General features: G+C 30.2%; 2 protein-coding genes across 8 annotated transcripts in view; one reads left to right on the top strand and one right to left on the bottom strand.

The window, feature by feature from the left end:
* LOC144845432 (neogenin-like) overlaps positions 1 to 20,982 on the bottom strand; it is a 110,171-nt gene that overhangs the window by 55,387 nt on the left and 33,802 nt on the right. For all 7 annotated transcript variants that reach the window (XM_078702771.1, XM_078702806.1, XM_078702780.1 and 4 more), the window contains exon 2: positions 3,796 to 4,098. In XM_078702771.1, the coding sequence (XP_078558897.1) occupies positions 3,796 to 4,098 (303 nt within the window). The remainder of the gene's footprint in view (positions 1 to 3,795; positions 4,099 to 20,982) is intronic.
* LOC144853156 (uncharacterized) overlaps positions 1 to 20,982 on the top strand; it is a 195,577-nt gene that overhangs the window by 161,614 nt on the left and 12,981 nt on the right. The window lies entirely within an intron of this gene.

The following is a 20,982-nucleotide window of genomic DNA, read 5'->3' as shown; positions in this document are numbered from 1 at the left end:
GAAATATATGGTAAAAGCTTAACAATTTGATTAAACAGTTTTTATTCTTTAACCATTATTATTTTTTACATTTTAAAATTCTCTAAAAACAACAAATTATTTTATGAATATTCATTTATTCATGAAATAGAGAGTTAGTACATTTGAAAGCTGTATTTGACATATTTTAAAACAATTAATAAATTAATGATGATATGAATGTAGGTAGACTATTCTAATGCATGCCAATGACATTTAATACATTGAATGCATTAAATAGTGATTTAAGAGGGCTAAATAATTGCTTGTAAAAATAGCTGCTCATAACTTGATACATAAAATATACTACTATACAATATCTTGTGTGAAAAACAAAATTGTAGGCCAGTTTTATTGCTTGCTTTAACAAATACAGATATCATAAGCTTGAATCTCAACTTCAAGATATTTACATTTTTTATAATTAAAAAAAAATTAACAAAATACCGTAACCATATTACTTTTTGACTATCTTAAAAATGTTTACAGAAAGTATGTCAGTAATAAAAATACATCCATCATACAACAAACAGTACAGTTTATCATGAGATTTTAATTGATGATGATTACTCTACTCTGTAAACTATAAAAGGATTTTATTAAATGCACAATCTTCGATTGACAGTTTGCTTTCACAACATCCATTATAATTCAAAAACAAATCCCTTATAATTAACATCTAAAATAAAGCATTCAATTTAGCAAATGCTGTGCACAATGCTTTAATTCTGTAAACAAGAATCATCATTTTGTTCATGTTGCACAATCTGGGTAAATAACTTTGGGTGACATTTAACGATAACACCAACTAAGCCAGTAAAGCCAATAGATTTTTCAGTTACCGGTCTCTCTAGCCCAGCAATTTTTAAAATACAAATGATTCATAATCCCACGAGATCCGATATTTAGCTGTTAATTGTAATTTTCAATTTCAGAAGCTTCAATCTAAAATGTTTTCTATGCATTTGGAAAAATAGCTTTGCACAAAAATTGGTGTGGTTTACAATGACTCAAATAGTTTTGGTACAGCAGATTTTTTAAATCCCTTTTTCTTTGACGCTACAGATATTTACAATTCCGGCTTACTGCTATGTATTATGTATATCCATCAAATTGTATATAAAGACATACAGTACCGTTATAGTGCAGACAATTAGTAAATACATGATAATGAAATGTTGAAATTTTTCTTTTATATGTTATTATATATTTTATTATTATTATTATGAATATGTATTCAGATGGCTTTTTCACTTGTTCTCCTGTGAGTTTTGTTGCTACAAGCTCTCTTTGGAGCTTCAAAATGATAAAGCCATGAAAAAGGTTCTTCTACATTATCTCAATTCATCTTTTGGTTACTTTTAGGGGATTCCAGCCCATTGCCACCTGTCCTTTTGGCACCTGGCCTGTTGCCACCCGGCCTTTTGCCACTCTCAGATCAGGTGGCAATTGGCCGGGTGGGAAATTGCTTAGGTGGAAAAAGGTCTAGGTGACTTAAATGCCAGGTGTTAAAAGATTGGGTGGCTTATGGCAAGGTGGCAAAATATCGAATGAAAAAGGGCCTGGTAAAATGGCAACGGGCCTAGACCCCTTTTAGGATATGCCTCTTCTGTTTGTGTCAAGTAGTTAAAAACATTTACTATGTAAGTTATATTATTATTATATTTCTGTACGTGTACTACGGTTGAGAGGTCTAGGGTTCAACACAATTATTCAAATGTTTCTCTTTACTGCTTTACTGAGATCACATTTGATAATAACAGAATGATTTTAATAAAGATCTGAATCTAAAGATTTGTCTATAACACAAGAAAGAGAAAGACAAATCCTTATAATGTAACTGGTGTTAAATTGGTGGAATATATGCTAATATAAATAAATAAAATGGAGAAAACAATATGATCATCATGGATAAGTGCTCGAATACATCAATATATTTTGAAAAGTATTGCATAATGATACGTCAATCAAGTATATAGTTACTATTGCATTCATACCATAATAACTCTGAAACATAAGTCAATTTTCATTTTCAAATATCTATATATTTGTCACCAAGTCATTAAGGTGTTGTGATATATATACACCATTGTTAATCATAATTGTTTATTTTTATTTTTTTTAAACTCAAACCAAGATTTATATAAAGCAAAAGACAAAAATAAATTTCAATTTCAACAAGATGTACATAAATAAATAAATAAAAAGTTGATTTATTTGTGTTTTTAAAATTTTATATGAAGAACTACAAAAAAAAAAATACTCCAAACAATCGAAAATACATGATCCGTTGATTGTTTGTAAAAAATCGGATTAGCATATCAGATGCCTTGTGTCTATGCTGTATATTTATTATTTTGTATTCTTGGGTGACATGATTTTTTCATTGCCTCACCCTTTTGATGTGACGTGATAGCTGATGGTCACATTAATTCTATCTAGGCACGGCTGCTCAGTTTATATAACACTAGAAAAATCAATTTTAAGAAATTTATAATTAATGTATACAACTGAGTAATAAATTAGGGTTTGGTATTTGAATTAAAATTCGGGAGTGGGATTATACTCGAGCATGATTATACTTGGGTCATATACGGTATATATATCTACCTACCTAATTATATATTTTTAAGTTTACGCATCACAAGCAATTTATACTTGACAATCCACACACAGATTTGGACTGTTGGCGCTTTCTTAAAATTTATATAAACACATATTTCTGAAATTGATTTGATTAGTGTCGTCCATCATCAAATGGCAGTGATAAGCAAGCTGAAGTACGTCAGCCTTTAAGTTCAATAAGCAAGTGAAAGCCAATAACAGTAATTAAATGTATTGACAATTTTGCAATGATAACACTGGCAGTAGCACATACATGCTGATGACAGATGAAATCTACTTATATGCAGTCATACAAATAATAGTTCTACAGTCACACCATAAAAGGTACCGGGATTTTACAGGATGTATGTGTGGTGTGACATAAAAGACCAGATAAGGCAAACACATACGATTGTTCCCCCACAGCAAGTTATCTCTGGCTTTTTAATTGAACCGCAATATGTATTACATTGCAAAAATATAATTCAATTAATGTTTTTGAATAATATACAGTATAGGAAATCTTCAAAAAAACAAACAATCAATCAGTATTTGTAGGGTTCTTATCATGTGACAAAAGGATTTTTTGTCCATTTTTAATTCCTCTATAAAGGTATTACTATTAGGAAGTGAAACACACCAGAATCGTAACAAACCAATTAATGAATTCACTCCTAACTTAAAAATGTGATACCTAGCTAAACTAGAGGGCAACTATACTAAGTGTACAAACTAATTATATACATTTCTCAATTAAGTCTCAATGCAGTCAGTGGAAGTGTGGTCCAGAAGGCATCCTTGTGTGGATACCAGATTAGATCTCTCCTTTAACACTGCACATAGACCTGGTGATCCAACACAGTAATATGGACCAGAATATGGTAATGATAACCCCTACTCTTACATTTCAGAACATTTATTTTTCTTTTCTATGTACAGAGTTTGTGATAAAAAAAAAATATAAATAAGAGCAGTGAAACCTAAAAAGCGAAAACTTGTGAAGGGCTGCCAAAAATAGAAAAATAAGGTACAATTTAATCAAGAACAGCAAAAATCACCAGAACTACTCTATGGTCCAGGAGTTCCTAGAACCTGTGCCATGGTTTGCAGTGATTATATCTTAACCGTTCTGCCACTTGACTCAACTTAATGCTATATACATATGGTACTTACTTGCAATTTGTACATTTCCAACTCTGCTTACAATAGAGTTTTCATTAACCGTTGCTTGACATTGGTAGCTGCCTGAGGTAGTGTCTATTGCTTGTTGTACAGCTGGTACTGTTACTTGTAATGAACCACTAGGTAGAATTGTTTTCAAAGGATCATCGAAACTTATTGCCTGTTCATCTTTTAGCCAAAAGTAGTCTGCATCAACTTGATTTAAAGAACAATTCATAGTAAATGTCTCGCCACGTTTAACTGTCACATCCATTGGTTCAACCGTAAAGAATAAAGTTTGCAATATTTGAGATTCTAAATGGAATAAAATGAAAGAAAATCAATTATTAGAATGAATAAATTATTTATTTAATATATAAGTTTTACTTGCAGTAAGGAAGAGAAAATAATTTTCTATTTTTCCAGAGGGGGTGGGGGAAGGGGGTTATTCTAGGCGATATTCTAGGCGATATTCGAGGAGGAATTTAATCAAAGAGGTAATTTATTTGAATAAATACAGTATTAATGAAAGCCAGCAGTTTTTAACTTTTCTGTTATTTTATAATTAGTTTTTCCCCTTTTTTATGTTCAATAATACAAGAATGATGTTTTTATAGATTGTTTTTACAAAATCAAAGATTTCAGTGCAATAACAATGTGATTTGTTGAGGATAAACATAGCGTTTGGTAGGACGGTTAGGCATAGAAGGAGTAAGTACATTACTATGAATGATTCCAGAATGATTTAATTAATTTAATAAAAGCTTACTTTAGAACAGTAAGGTGTCTTATAAAACAAATAATTAATATTTGGGTTTTCCTCATTAAATAACAGCCAATCAACTCATGAAATATTCTCACCATTCAACTCATAAATTTATTATTATGTAAATCTTTATGATAAAATGTTTAGCTGTATTGTAATATTTCTAAAACTGGGTTTCTCGATATTGACACGATTAACTAATAAAGGTATCGCTGTGTCAAAATATCCAACAATTTGTCTAATCAACTTACAGAATAATGATTGTCAATGAAAATCAAATATATATTTCATTATGAGGTAGTGAAGCACCAATGAATGCCATTGAATTGCATTAAAAGCTGTTTAACATTTCAGTAATATTCATATTGCTAATCAATGGAAATCAAAGCTAGGTTTTACGCCTCTATGATCACAAATGCATGTTACTTTTAACATCAACTTCAAACATAGGCCGCGGCTAATACTCCCAGAAGATATTGGTCCTTTTCACACGTCTACCTGTTTCATCATCAGACGAAAAAACTTATCCAATGCATTGACATTAATCATATCACTCGACGAACCAGGATGAGTTATTAGTGACCATGGCGCCATGCTTAATCAAGTACTTTACTCGGGATATTTTGACTAAAGCTAACGTTTAATTTGTGCTTCGGGTATTCCTTGTTTATCCCTTACAATTACATTAATATTTAGTGTGTATGGTCGGAACTGTGATCACAGTTTTAAGAAAGGTTGCCAAGGGATTTCATCGCAGATATTGTTTCACATAAATGCACTTTTTGTAAACAAATACATGTACGGTATCGTTGTTGTGAAATAAAATAACTATAACTATAGCAAATGCACTGTACAATAAAGTGCATGTGATACTAAATGTGAGAATACAGACACGGTATTAACTTCAACACACCCAATGGACACACTGGTTGAAAGTGATAATGTTTAATGTTTTTTTTTATTTTGATGGTAGTTTATTAATGTACTGTTTTTGTTTTATTTCTTATAGATAATAAATTTAAATAATAAATTTACTGGCCTATTATTCATTGGTGACTAAATAAATATTCTTATTACTGTATATTTAAGAACAATCTTGAAATTAATATTATACATTGTATACAATAAAATGCTGAATAAAGGTGAACAATAAAACAAATTTAATATCCTATTTCAAATCTAAAATAATGATTCAAATCTATCTTGGTAAAATAATCTGATTAAATTCTGGGTAAAATCCTGGTTCAAATTCTAAATCTATACTATAGGCCTAAGAGAGAGCATTTGATGATTGTTCCTTATACACAATTTTGCTATTGCACACATCCATACGCATGGGGTGTCAAAATGATTTGAACAGTGAACTATAACTAAGATTAAAAGTATATAATAATGTACCATAATTATGATAAAAATAAAATGCAAAATGAATTTCAGAAAGATAGCTGATGAGGTTTCTGTGTGAAGACTTGAGGCGAGTAATCAATACTAATCAATATTTATGAATTTGCTTCTACAATCATTCAAATCATACTTCCTATTCACATTAAAAAAAATCATTACCAAAAATATAAGTCTGGTAATTGAAACTATCCAGAATTCCAATATTCATTATAGGAAAACCTGGTTAATGTGAGCGTTGTAACGCTTTCAATGATTGCTCCAATTCTATACAGCAGTTGCACTAAGCCTATATTTTCAATTATTGCACATTAGGTAGATGCAGATTGAAAACACTAAGCCTTAGAAATTTGAAATCCTCAAATGAGTGTTTTCAATAAATACCCCCGTTTTCCAATTTCTGTTTACTATGGTGACGAAGCAGCAAGAAAATTGCAAATTAAATCCTTTCAAAATCAATTTTACTTACAAAAACATTTGTACATATGAGCATTAGTTTTATAATTATTACATACAATGGAATATGAAGATTACAATTAAATCTGAATATGTTAATGTATTTACATATTTTAGTCTGCCATTTATAAATATTCCTGCTGTAAATACCATATTTGATTAGTGTAAGCATTTAAAAATCAATATATTGTACATTTGCTATTCACATACCAGATGAGGAAAAATAAACGCACTACTTTTTAACTTTAACCAGCCCAGTGGTTTAGTGATGATCTGTTGCATACTAGGGGTCACAGAAAGTGGTCTTTAATTGGAAATCTGTAAAGTATAAAACAATATCTACTGTTCTTATTTCTTTTTGCAGTAAAAACTAGTTCTTCATAAACCTTGATATCATATATGCAACACAAATTATCCTACCATAATTATGTTCGCTTTGATTGCATAAAAAGCATATTTAATGGTTTTCCATATCTTTTTGATATATATTCATGCATTTTGCATTAATGCTAAAATTTCGGCATCGTTGTGATCAAAGTGAAGTTTTTAACGCTGCTGAAATTCAAGAGAATTTCTTTACAATCCCGTCAACTGTAACAAAATTCCAGAATGCATTTACATGGAATTGCAACATTTAAAACAAGTTGTAAATACATTTGTAACAATACCAACGGCGTATCAAAGAGAAGGCTTAAGTAACTAATGTTCTTAATGATGATAATACCGACTGTAATGTGTAGGAGGAATTTTCTCATAAATACCGGTACAGCATGCTAAAAAGAGATTTTCAAATAGGGATGACCTTTAGATATCACGGTTAGTATGAATTTACATTTTAAAAGAAAATGTTACCGAGTATCTGAATTTTAAATGTGCATTGTTGTTGCTTGAAGCCACGATAAACACTGAATGTGGATATTAATCGCCATTGTCTGCATTGATTGGTTGAATGGAATATTATGAATTCTGGAAGCTAATGTACTTTCGTATAGAATCTATATGATATCAAGAAGTCTCTGTTGACATTCACAAATTATAAACATCTGCTGTGAAACAATCATTATGAATGGCATTCCCATTCTTATTGATTTCATTCCTAATCAAACTATGACTTCGGTCTTAGCTTCCAATCATATAACATTTTCTAGTTTGCTATGATGATGATAAATATTGTTGAATTATAATTAAGTATTTTACATATTAATGAAATGATAAATCTATTTTGTACATTATGACAGACGCCATGAACATTGTTGTTTAACTGCAGACACATGCCCTTAAAGACGTGTAGTCATAATGCATTTTCTTAGAAATCATCAAGAAATTGACAGTTGACATTCGTATCATGTTTATGTCAAAAAATTAAATTATGTAACTTGCAAAAAATTCCGCAAGCATACTATTCCATGCACAAAATTCAAATTGTTTTGATCATCAAAAGGTCAAAACCCAACACCACTATAAATTCAAATTGTATGTATAGTATAATATTTATATACCATTATTACTTACTTACATTAGGATCTTGCATAAAATGTAATCTTTCATGTGTTAAGTATAAGATTTGAATATATTGACCTGAAGCAGATCTTCAGATATCATTGTAAAATATTATATTTAAATATTATGATGGTAGTTTTGCTCATATTAAATCCAAGTCTTAGGGCCTGTTTCTATTGAAAAATAAAAAAAGAATGTTTTTTTGGAAACCAGTTTCGGCAGTTGTTTATAAATAAAGATCGCGTTACAGCTCAATTTTTACTCCAATAAAACCGGTTTCATTCCATGTGCGTTCATTATGAATGACGTCATTATATACCACAGTGCAGATTGGATTGAGGTCATGTTTACTTCTTTCCGCATAGCACGATCCCCAAGAATTGCATCCATTTCGTCATAGAAGGGGCAGGTAATCCTGTCATTATTACCTGAAACGCTATTGTGGTCCTTGGTTAAAGTATAGGTACGTCGAACCCTCCGATATTGTCAAGTTGAACTCGTCTAGCTTTCACATGCTTTACAATATTCTTATTCTTCCGACTCCCAAATGGCCCCCTCATCTTTTCTACGAACCTTGTGATGGCATCAGTCCACACTTTTTTGTTAAATAAAATACTCACTATCTAGAGAAATAAAAAAGACTAGGCCTAGGTCCTATCATGCAGGTTTGACTGCGAGTTGACCACAATCATCCCAGTGCAGCAGAATTCAGTATGAGTATGAGACCGCGATTGTGTTGCAGCTAAAAATTGCTCCACAGAAACCGGTTTCAGAACGGTTCTTTGCGATCGAGACCGGAATTAATTGGTGTTTTTTAAACCGATTTTAAGATCGGTTCTTTTTTGTGGTTTTTTGTGGAGACCCATTTCTGCTGGCAAGAAAAAACCGTTCTTCAAAAGAACGGTATATAAACAGACCCTTAGGTCTTCATATCCTTCAGTACAATTACTGATTATATGAGTGGTGAAATGATATGCAAATATTAAATGTTTATGAGTTAAATCGGAAAATGGGTTGAAAGAAATTTTCATTTCATTATTTATTCGGTCTATTTCAATATAAGCTGAAATTGGGAAGACAAGGGTCAACCTAAGTGAACTTACTCACTGTAGAGAAATTTAATGAGGCAGAGCTGAAATTAATGGAAAGTCAATAATTCAATAATATCAAAAATAACATTTATTTAATGAATACTTTATTATTCCGTTTTCAGACATCAACACAAAATATGTCACTTTTCATCTTCAATTGGATATCAAAAGCTAGGCCATTTAAAAACACAGCTTTCTGATTTTGACTGCAAATAACAGTCTACAGGTGTGTTTTTTTTCATATTGTCACATATCTGCTTCTTGCATAATACAATAGTCATTTTAAATACATCTTTTCATGAATGAAATAATATTATTAATTAATAATATATATTATGTCACATTATGAAATTATGCTAATCAAATATTGTGGTATAAAAATATAATGTGTTATAATGGAAGAGGAGAGAAAACAATAGTGTTTATATGGTGTGCTTCAACACGATTATTGCAGAATATGGTACCATACTTGGAGAAAACAAATATTGTAAAGCTTTTGATCACTTTGAATCTAGGACATCATGTATAATTTACTATTATCATCATATTTTATCTTTAGAAGGCCAATGTGCTGTTACTAGCATTCATCTATCTATTGAGTAATCTAGAAACATAGAAGTATATATTACGTGAGCATGAGAGCTCTCCAAGTTATATAAGTATCCTTATATGGCTTTCAAGGTTTAAGTTACATACATTTATAGCTTTGCAATGTTCTAACCACTGTTAAAATGTTTCTTTTTGCTATTCAAGATCTCAATTCATGCTATAAATTCTTTAGTCTGTTGTAAAATGTGTCACATATTTGGCAATTTATTAGTTGAGTATAATACAGCTTTAGTATCATGCTTATTATGTTTTTTAATAAGAAAAAAAACATGATTTACGGCCGCCACATCACAATACCTAATCCCACGGAGTAAAACCTACACTTCTTATAGTAAGCCTGATGTACCACACATATCCTTATGTTCAAAATTGTCATTAAATATTCAAACTTATTTATCATAACATAATTAGCAAGGAGTCTGCCAGAAGAATGCTTTTAAAATCTTTGACAATAATATTGAACATTGAACATAAGAATAAAAATAGCACAAAATATTGAAAAATATAAGTAATAGTATTAGTTCATATTTACCAAAATTAGCTGTTTATTACAAAAATATTATTATTGAAATATTTTTTTTAATGGTTATTGTCATTTAAAAGGTATTTCTTTGACCAAAACAATATGCCTAATCTGTAATTTAAGCATTGAAAACCCATTCATTTACAATACTACAACAGGTAAATGAATATTCATGGTCTATTTAACAGAATACCATTCCTTAACTTAAAAGCACATTTCATTAAATTTGTTAGATAAGCTATTAAATTGTGAAGAAAAGACAACAAAAGGTACACATTTCCTTCAAGAATTGAATTTGGCACAATGCTGGTTACCATGGAGTCAAAATGCATTAAGGAAAGATCATTAACAAAATGATGAATACACATACAATCGGGTAGTAACAAAGTGCGAGGCAGCGAGGCACGCGAGGCAGGGAAGGCAAGCAAGGCAAGTCAGAAATGTATGCGAGGCATCGTTTTACCATCATCAAAAAATGTGAGGCATCATTTTATCATTTCCCAAAATTGCGAGGCAGGAATCCATATATTTAACGCATTATTTTGTGAAAATAACGTACAATTTCAATAGATTTTGTCACTGTCACTTGTCAGTCAGGAAAAATGTTACTGTTGATACTGTACACGGTTTCGCTAACCTTTTAAAGAATAAAATAGAAAAATTCATCATATCCTTAGTAGGATGTCCTAGGTCTAGGCTAGGTAGTGATGTTGATTTAAGATCGATTATTATTCTTTGAAAACAGAATAGTATCAGCAGTAACATATTACAGCATTTTTATTTATGAAATTTATATGAATATATTTTATTTATATATATATATATATATATATATATGAAAAGAAACTACTGTAGACTTACTGTACAATCAAGAAATACTGATAGCCCACAGTTATAAATTCTTGTGCTACTAAGACATGATTTAATTATGTTTAGTTATTTATAGTAATAATGTATTTCTTTTACAGAGAACTTTTTTAACAAAATTTCTTCATATTACATGGATTTATATAACGTCTGTTATGGTCAGCTGTGTTTAAAGAATACAATATCCGAAACTTTAATAAATTAATATATAAATAAATTATAACAAATTTAGGTTATGTATTGTACCTTCTGTATATTTTATATTATTTATGAACTAGGGTAATAGTTTATTCTCATTTATTAAGTTTCCAGAAATTAAAGCCAAACAGATTTACTGGCAGTCTATATTTAGCCATTGACGTGAGATAAAACGGCATGTCATTTCAAAATTCTCACTGCTTCATCATGCTGTTTGTTATCATGAACATAAAAAATAGAAATTTACATGTAGAAACCTTTTAAATCTGAACAAAAATTAGAAAAGATATATCTAATAAATTGATAATCAGTATTCAACAAGTCCAAACGGGCTGAATCCAGAGGTAAAAATAGGCATTCTAATAAGAATTTTTCTTTTAGGAAGAACCTCAGGATCTTTGATTTACCCATTATACTATATACCATACCATATCAAACATTACTTGCCTTAAGTTTATATTATTTTATTTTAATAACAACATGATATAATTAATTTCTACATTTAGCACCTTATCTTCAGGCTGATATGAAAAATACAAAAATAATACCTAAAATGCAGTATTTTGAATAATCAATTTCATATACATCCCATATGCAAGATGTTATATAAATGTTGTTGATAAAGCCGATAATAAACTTTTGAACTCATAAATCATCATAATCCCTTAATATGATACGCACGTTGTACATGACCGATCAAGGAGCCATTCTCTTGAATGAATCTTAAGGAAAGGCGACAAAGTCACGGATATAAATACTGAGAATGGTGAAGATGTTTGGAGGTATCAAGGTCTAATGAAAGGGCATGATAACAAAATTATCTATTTTCAAGAAATTATTGTATTTTTTTTTTACAGAATAATGATCAAGCAGAAGGCTTTTATAGGCTGTCACATGTTAGATTTATTACTGTTAATATTAATATTAATAGAAATTGCAATGACCCACAAAATTTCCAACCACAAATAAATTGAAAAAATGAAATCACTTGTGCAACGCTCTTATTCATATTTGTCAACGTTAGGTCTGGTTGCATTCTGAGTGGGAGACTGTCTGGGATCGTGTTGGGTGTTGTATATACCAGAGAGAATGGTGTAATGATAATATCGGACTAACATGTGATAGGCATGGGCAGCTTATCTGTACCATACTAATTGTATCCTTTAGGCAAGATGCTTTACTCTCATTGCCTCATCCTTTGAATGGGACTTAAAGCTGTTGGTTCCGTGTACATATAGTGCATGTTAAGGAACTTGGTACATTCAAAAGAGATGGGGATTGTCTCCCGGCGTGCTGATATGGTAGAAGCTCCACTGCTGGCTGCCATGTGTCCTTAGAGGGCCTATAATTTGAATTTCCTCAGTTTCCTATTAAGCTTAAGGACCAGTATAAATACCTTTATGAAACCAGACTGAAACTAGAAAACTTTTCAAAATAGAATTTGTGTAAAGTACCCAAAATTCATTGATATACTGATATTGCAGTAATAGTGTGAACCTACCATAAAATCGATTAATACACAATATATTATTTTAGGTTAAAATGAGAAAATCAAATGATTTTCTATTGAACATTTGCTATTAACTTTATAATATTCTAATTTTTAACAAAAATACATAAATAGAAATAAGAAAGTGCAATAACACAATGAATATAGCACATAAGACAGATATATCTATCATCATCATCAACATGTGCAGGCCCTCTTGAGAATCACAGGGTCTATAGTAACATTCACTGGCTAAAATTACACCACAATTGATTTACTATTAAAGTAGCAAATTAGTTGTCAATTAATTGAAACAAAACCATTGCAAATTTGATTTGTAAGGTTCATCTGTGTATTAGATGATTAGTATTTATCCTCTTATTAATTTTTGTATTTTGTAAATCCTGTATATGCATTTTTATCTGTATATTTTTACCGTACTGTGTATTTTACTCCAATTTCAAATCTTTCGTTGAAGTATTTGACAATAAAGTTATCTTGTATCTTGTATCTTTAGTAGACAGAAGAAATGATGAAAAGCAGAAAACTTTCATAATATAAGGTTGTGGAGGCTTTATCTCATTCTCACAAATTTCCACACCTTTACTGTTTAACAATTAATTAATTAATTGATTATTATTAATTTCATCTAAGCTTGTACATTCGTGCAAATATAACTATTAATATAGTTTGATATTCACTCGTCCCAAGTGTTACCATTTGGACTAGGATTTTTTTTTTTTTTTTTGTCTTGTGTGAGTTCTTCTCACGTTTATTTAAATTCTCATTGATGAATATATTATATACATATAAATACATTTGTGATAATTAAAAGTAAGTGTTTAAAGTAGTTAAAATACAGGTATATTTACATAATAAGATGCCAGAATTCAGTATTAACCATATTTTTCTCATTTAAAATTTTAGATACTATGTTAATTAAAATGTAGAAAAAAAAAAAGGCGGTAAAATACATGATTAAAATTTTCTTGTTAAACTATCTTATTTGTGGTCTTATTTGTGTTCGAATAGAGAGGCTATAAACTCAGGGGAGGAAAATGTAGTATCCTCCCTTTTCACCAAGATAAGATGGATGGAATGAAAAAAGAGGAATGCAATAGATTGAAAGTTAGTTATTTAGAATGATAGCATGAAATGGTATATTTAATGAAAACCGTAAGGTTAGAGTCCATACACTGTGCAAGTCCAAGATGTGATTTTGGCTCTGTGTGTATGTGAGACGCTTCATACCCGATGTCATCTTAGTATTTACGGTATAACATATTGCAAATATATAAAAATATATAGAAGTATATATATTGAACAAATACACATACCTATAGATTACATTGACATGTATACGATATAAAATATTGCAAATATAGAAAAATATATATATTAAACAAATACAAATACATACAGATTATATTGACATGCTACATGATAGTATTTGAACTATTGTCATCTTAAAAAGTATATATGATGCACAGTTTACGTTGATATACAGGATTTGTGTCCATTATGATAAGGTAAGAAAGAAAAAGGAATCAATAAAATAATTAAATTATTAACATCAAGTCTTTTGATAGTTGTAATAGTTTATCTTTTAAGTTATTCGTCCATTTCTTCTGAGCCTTATGTTAATAAATGCTTTAATTCATAGTAAAATAATCTCCAAATTATTTTTGATTCCTGATTTTGTTTCTTTTCTTTTCTTATTACTAAACACGATTTATAAATGCAAAAAGTAAATATTGAAATAAGTTCATTTACAGTTTTCGTTTCCGATCCTTTAACAATATTACGCCAGGTTATATCAATCTTTTGTACAAAACAGTTTGAGATCAAAAACTTACATACAATCCATATGGGTTTAATCTTATTACATGAAAATAACAAATGTTTTTCATTTTCAATTTCACTATTACATCTTTCACATATGTCATTTATAGAAAGTTTCCAAATTTTTAACTTACTTTTACACGCAAGAATACGATGTAGTAGTTTGAAATTGAATTGTGCGACTTTCGTGATATGCTTCATAGAAAACACCTTGTTATACCATACGGTATCCCATGCAAAAGTGTAATTTTGAAATTCCATCTCCCATTTTTCTTGTGCTATAGGAGTTGATATTATATTTTCCACAAATAAATTATAAAATAGCTTTGCATTAAGTTGTTTTGTATGAAGCCAAAAGCAATCGGTGTTTGTTTGATTATTTACATGTTCACCATTCAAAATAATTTCCTTCCATGATTGTGGTATGGCATTCATTAGCCCTATATATTCAATTAATCCATTTTGTTTCTGTGATAGTAATGGTAACACTTCATTCATTGGTAATAATATATTCTCCTTAATTATGTCATTCATTGTTCTAAAGCCTGCATCAAGCCAAACTTTGAAATAGATTGACTTTCCATTTAACTGTATACATTTATTTTCCCACAATTGTTGGTTTTTAACGTCTTCAATGTTTTGTGGGTCAGACCAGTTAAAGTTGTTAATATTAACTATAGCAATTAGCATTTCTCTATAGAAAACAGGCAATAGTTTTAGGTCAGAATGATCTTCATTGTTAATTTGAGTGATATTAACAGTATACTTAATAGGGTGCATAAAATAATTTGGTATACATTTCCATTTTCCTGGATCTGGGCTAAGGAGTCGCTTAACCCAGTTTAGCTTCAATGCTTTGACTTTTGCATTAAAATTAATCATATTTAAACCACCTTTATCTGTTTTTCTATTGAGTGTGGTTCTTTTAATCTTTTCTCGTCTACCACTCCACATAAAACTGTATATTATCTTTTCCACCTTGGGCAAGATATATTTTGGTACGGTTATAATGCTAGCATTGTATATTAGTTTAGATATGGCTAGAGTTTTAATTATAATAATTTTTCCAAAGAACGTAAGATTTCTTCTTTTCCATAATCTTAAGATATTTTCTAAAGAAATAATCTTATCGTCCCAGTTTTTCTTTTCACATAATTTGTTATCGTATCCAACATAAATTCCTAGAAACTTTACAGGTTTCTTTGTCCATGTAATATTACATGGTTCTGACATATTATGTTTACTCGCACCAATCCACATACCATTTGTTTTTCCTTTGTTCAATCTTAAACCTGATATTCTACAGAATAGCTCAATCTCATGTAAAAAGCAGATCAACGATTCTTTATCTTTTGTAAAGATGATAGTATCGTCTGCAAGCTGAGCTATCTTAACAGTACATTCTTCATCATTTGTTTTTGGCAATTCAATTCCTTTACATAGGGGATTGTTCCGTATGTTACAGGCCATCAATTCAACTACCAATATAAATAACAAGGCCGATAAAGGACACCCTTGTCTTATTCCACATTCCATATTAATGCTTTCCGACATCCAACCATTATTTACCATTATACTTTCTGTATCAGTATATATTACTTTAATCCATTTAATAAAAGAAGGACCAAATCCAAATTTTGTTAGCGTTTTTAACATTAAATTTCTGTTTACCGAATCAAACGCTTTTGCAAAATCGAGGAAAATTAAGGCGCCGGGTTTGTTTTTGATACTGGTAAAATAAAGTATATCTTCTACAAGTCTTATGTTTTCACCACCAAATCTTCCAGTAATGTAACCTTTTTGATCAGAATGTATAATAGTTGATATTACTTTTTGTAATCTGATTGATAGAACATGAGCTAATATCTTATAATCTACATTAATGAGTGTGATAGGTCGCCAGTTTTCTAACTTCTCTCTTTGTCCACTTTTGAAAAGTAATTGAATTATACCTCTCCTTTGTGAATTTGAAAGTATATTGTTGTGATAATTATAGTTCATTATGGTCCCAAAACTTTCTGTAAAATTCAACACTCAAGCCATCAGATCCTGGGCTTTTATTAAGGTGCATTTTTAAAACAGCATTTGTGCATTCATCAACTGATAATAATCCCTCACATTTAGTATAGTCATCAATTGAAAGTTTGCTTACATTTGATCTGTGTAAGTACTCATTAATTTTATGATCAGGGATATTTTTTTTTGCATATAACTGTCTGAAGAAACTTGTGTCTGATGTGTATTTTCCATTACTTTTTAATACTGAAGTAATGTGTTTTCTTTTTGCGTTGGATTTTTCTAATCCTAAAAAGAATTTAGTGTTTTTTTCTCCCTTTTCAAACCAGTCCACTCGGGATCTAATTTGGGCACCGTGTGCTTCAATTGAATATATATCATTAAGCTCTTTCTGGATGTTGCTTAATTGGATATTTGTTTCATCATCATATGCAATATCAAGTTTATTTGTTAATTCTTTGACTTTTTTGAACAATTCTTCTTTATTAAATTGTCTTTTTTGTTTCTTTTGTTTACAATATGTGCTAGAGAATGTTTTGATTTTAACCTTTAGGTATTCCCAGAGGAGGTCCGGGCTAAGATTATTTTCATTATTTTTTACATTTTTAATTATTCTGATTATGTTTACATTGTAGTCATTATCATTTAAAATGCTGTTATTAATTTTCCAAAGTCCAGGACCTTTTTCTGCTTGGTGGTTTACAATTTTAAGAGAGATTGCTTGATGATCAGAACAGATAGATGGTCTAATGTCGCAAGACACAATTTCACCGTTTTTATAGAGGGCGTTCGAAACACACCAAAAATCTAACCTTCTGTATGTTTCTTTTCGTCTCCACGTATACTGAGTTTTGTTTTTGTGGCATTGTCTCCATATGTCAATTAGTTTATGATTACGCATACAATTTTTAAATATTTTTGGCGAGTTATCATAAGTATTTACACTGTTCTTTTGATCAAGATTACGTTGTAATATACAATTCATATCACCGTCAATTATGATATGCTCATCAACACTACAAAGAGAATCGATCTTCTTTTCAAGTTTCTTAAAGAATAACGATCTTTCTTTGTAATTATTTGGCGCATACACATTTATTAAAGTAAAAATTTGTCCGATATATTCTAAACTTAAAATAAGTAGTCTACCTTCCTCATCTAAGTATTTACAACTGATGTCTTTTATGTCAAAATTCGACTTAAATAGCATTGAAACGCCTCTGCTATTTGTCGTTCCAAAGCTATGGAAAGTGTATCCCTTCCATAACGTATTGTAACGTTTCACAGATTTTATATCAAAGTGTGTTTCTTGAAGAAACACGATATCTACTTTTTGTTCATCTAGCCAGTTAAATACTTTTTTCCTTTTAATATTATCTCTAAGACCTCTAGCATTTAATGAGATTAAATGAAGAGGGTTGTTTTTTCGTTTTATTACCATTTTTTTAAATTTTTTTTTTGCTTTTTGTATATATATATATATATATAAACAAATCAGGCAAAGAACATTAATTCTAAACCGCCCGGTGATATACTGAAATTTAATTAATTAATTTGAAACGATAAAGATGAGGAAATCTGTGAGAATGAGAAAAAGTCGCCCCAACCGAGACTCGAACTCGGACCGCCTGCTTGATATGCAGATGTCCTAACCATTAGACCACTGGGGCTTTCATGGTATTGTTCGAACTCGATTGGATAGCGACTCTTTAGTTATATTATTCAATTTTTTTTAACTTTCTCTCTTCACGTAAAGAGCAGTCGATCAGATAATTGTGTATTTAACTTACGGAGTCAGACTAGGATTAGTGAAAATGTGCCTAACTAGCTCTAACTGTTATTTTGCTTGGGAAAAAAACCAACATGTTAAGCCTTAATACTGTACTATTTCTGAATAAAAATGCATAATGAATTTAATTATATTCCATGAAATCAATAAAATAATAGTGGAAACACTGCATATGCTGTATACTGTAGTGGACTTCTTGCTGGTAAGATGCTCACTATTTCAGGGTCTTGAATATAAAGAGCTTCAAGTATCTAAGGATTTCCATTTAAGTGGTATTCATTAGAGTGAATGAGAGAGAATTTAGAATTTTAAGCATATTTAAGTGGGTTCCTAGCCTAAGTTTAAATGCTGAATATGGTCACTGAATTCAAATTCTCTGTCTCTGTCATGATTTTTTTCTAATGATAAAACAATTCCATATCCAAACAATTGTTACAATTGATTATGGTTTGTAGAACATTGGATCTGTTTGATGTTTATTCTGTGAATGGACAGCCACATATATATTGGGACGGCGAATTCAAAATTAGCAATCCTTGGCATTACGCCTTAAATATGAAAGTAAGTGTACATGTTCCTACATAAAGTATAGTTGAAATAAAAAAAATAGATTGCATGATAATTAGCATGGGATCAATATGAGAGATAAAAAAAGTGTTCAATATCTATTCTTGCATTAACAAGCAAGTTGAGTTAATCTTGCCTTAATGGCTAAGGTTGTTTGATAAGATATTTGTGTGTGATGCTTCATACTAATAAAACGTGACTTTAGGCTACCGCTTCTTGTTTCATTCAGAAGGAGGACATGCGCTTGAATATGGTAAACAAATCCTTTAACGCCTATAATTACCTAAATCTAGAGCGTTTTGAAATGTAAGGAAAAATCACGTATGGAGGCAAATGCAGTGTTTCTACAAAGGCGCAAACATTGTTTTTATATCCATGATGCACTTGGTTATTTTCATGTAGACAAACCTAGCAACCTAATTTCCTATAGAAAATTAGACAAATTACATTAACGAAACCTTTTTGCAAGCATATATTCTTTTCTTTAAATACACAATACTGTTACTAGGCCTACTGTTTATTATATAGGAATCAAATGCCTGTCTATGCCGGACTGTAAAACAATACAATAAATAAGCAATCCCCAATAACATCTGGTAAACTACACAAAAGTTCATGTAGTAATTTGGGATTTAAACTTTAAATGGCACAATTTATCTCTTCAACAAATGAAGTGCATCAATTGGCCTTTTTCATTTTCCCATTACGTAGTCCCTATGCTATACTTCCAATAATTGGATTATCAATCCATGCATTTCACAAGAAAATACAATATTTTTTCTTACTTTTCAGGTCCCTGTTTCTGCTGCGAACAAAATTACTCAGATTTCTTGGCAGCACAGTAGATATTTCAAACAATTGGTAAAAAAGGGTTCTAATAATAATGGGTAAAATACCCGGTATGGAGCTGGTGATCGCCATTCTAACATGAAATATGATGTGTTGATCTTATGGAAGTAAAGACGTCTAAAATACATTTAGGTGAAATACATTTTGGCGAAGCGCAAATTCTCACAAGGAACTTTTACAGCTTTGTCTCAACTCAAAAATAGTGGGAACAGGTAAATAATACATATAGACATACATTTACAAATGTTGAATACTAATACATAAGAAATACTAAATTATGTATCCAACAATGACCTTGTCCTCGCATAAACTGACCATACTTCTGAATTTGTAATTTAACAGCTAAAAGCTCACCTAAGATAATGATAGAATAGATATTTCTTTAACAATCTCTCATTTATTATCACAGACAACAGCTTCTCTGCCAAAAATTACTTATATATCTATTTCCAAATTATAAATTAGTGATCAATTTTCATAATTTGTATTTGGTATGGAGCCAAGTAGACTAGGTCTTGCTTATGATGGTCAATGGAGTATAAGATATCGGAAGTTATATGTTGATACAAAGCATTAACGGTAATTTAATCACCTTATTTGACGACTTCAAAATTGTCTAAGAGATAATATTGTTGTGCTACTTTGAGCAAATTTTTTTTAGATTACTTTACTTTCAAGATTGTCTGAAAACTGATTCTTGTTCAATTAAAAACATTTGCTATCTCAATCAAACAATTTAAGATAGATAATTCACATGCACTTATTTAAAGACTAAACCTACATTTTTTTACCTAATTTAAGGTCACACACTACATTTTATGTAAATACAGTATAAATACTATATGAACGTATTGCGATAATTTTGTTCGTCTTTAAATGGTTAAAAGTGTGAAAAATAGTAAGTCGATTCTAATCATTTAAGCTGCCCGCTGTAAATCCCATCCTCATTGGTAAGAATCACTACCACCAGATGTAGTTCTACCTATTAGCTATACCTATTACTTTATTTTAAATAAATAAAGAACAATTTAAAAAATTTAAGATACTGTATAACTCTCGTATCAACTAAAATAGTAGATGGGAATGCTTCCAGTTATAAAAACAATGTAGAGATACCGCTGTTAGCATTCTATTCAATAGCATCTATTGGCATTAAATTAATAGTTTGCATGATAGTATTGTAAGAACTGCTGTTCACCTTCATTGATAGAGTGTACTGACGCTACTCAATTTAAT

This window comes from Antedon bifida, chromosome 1 (genome assembly GCF_963402885.1).
Source record: "Antedon bifida chromosome 1, ecAntBifi1.1, whole genome shotgun sequence".
In the NCBI taxonomy this organism is placed as follows: Eukaryota; Metazoa; Echinodermata; class Crinoidea; order Comatulida; family Antedonidae; genus Antedon; species Antedon bifida.
The sequence above is the reverse complement of the archived record's forward strand: the minus strand, read 5'-3'. Positions and strand labels throughout refer to the sequence as shown.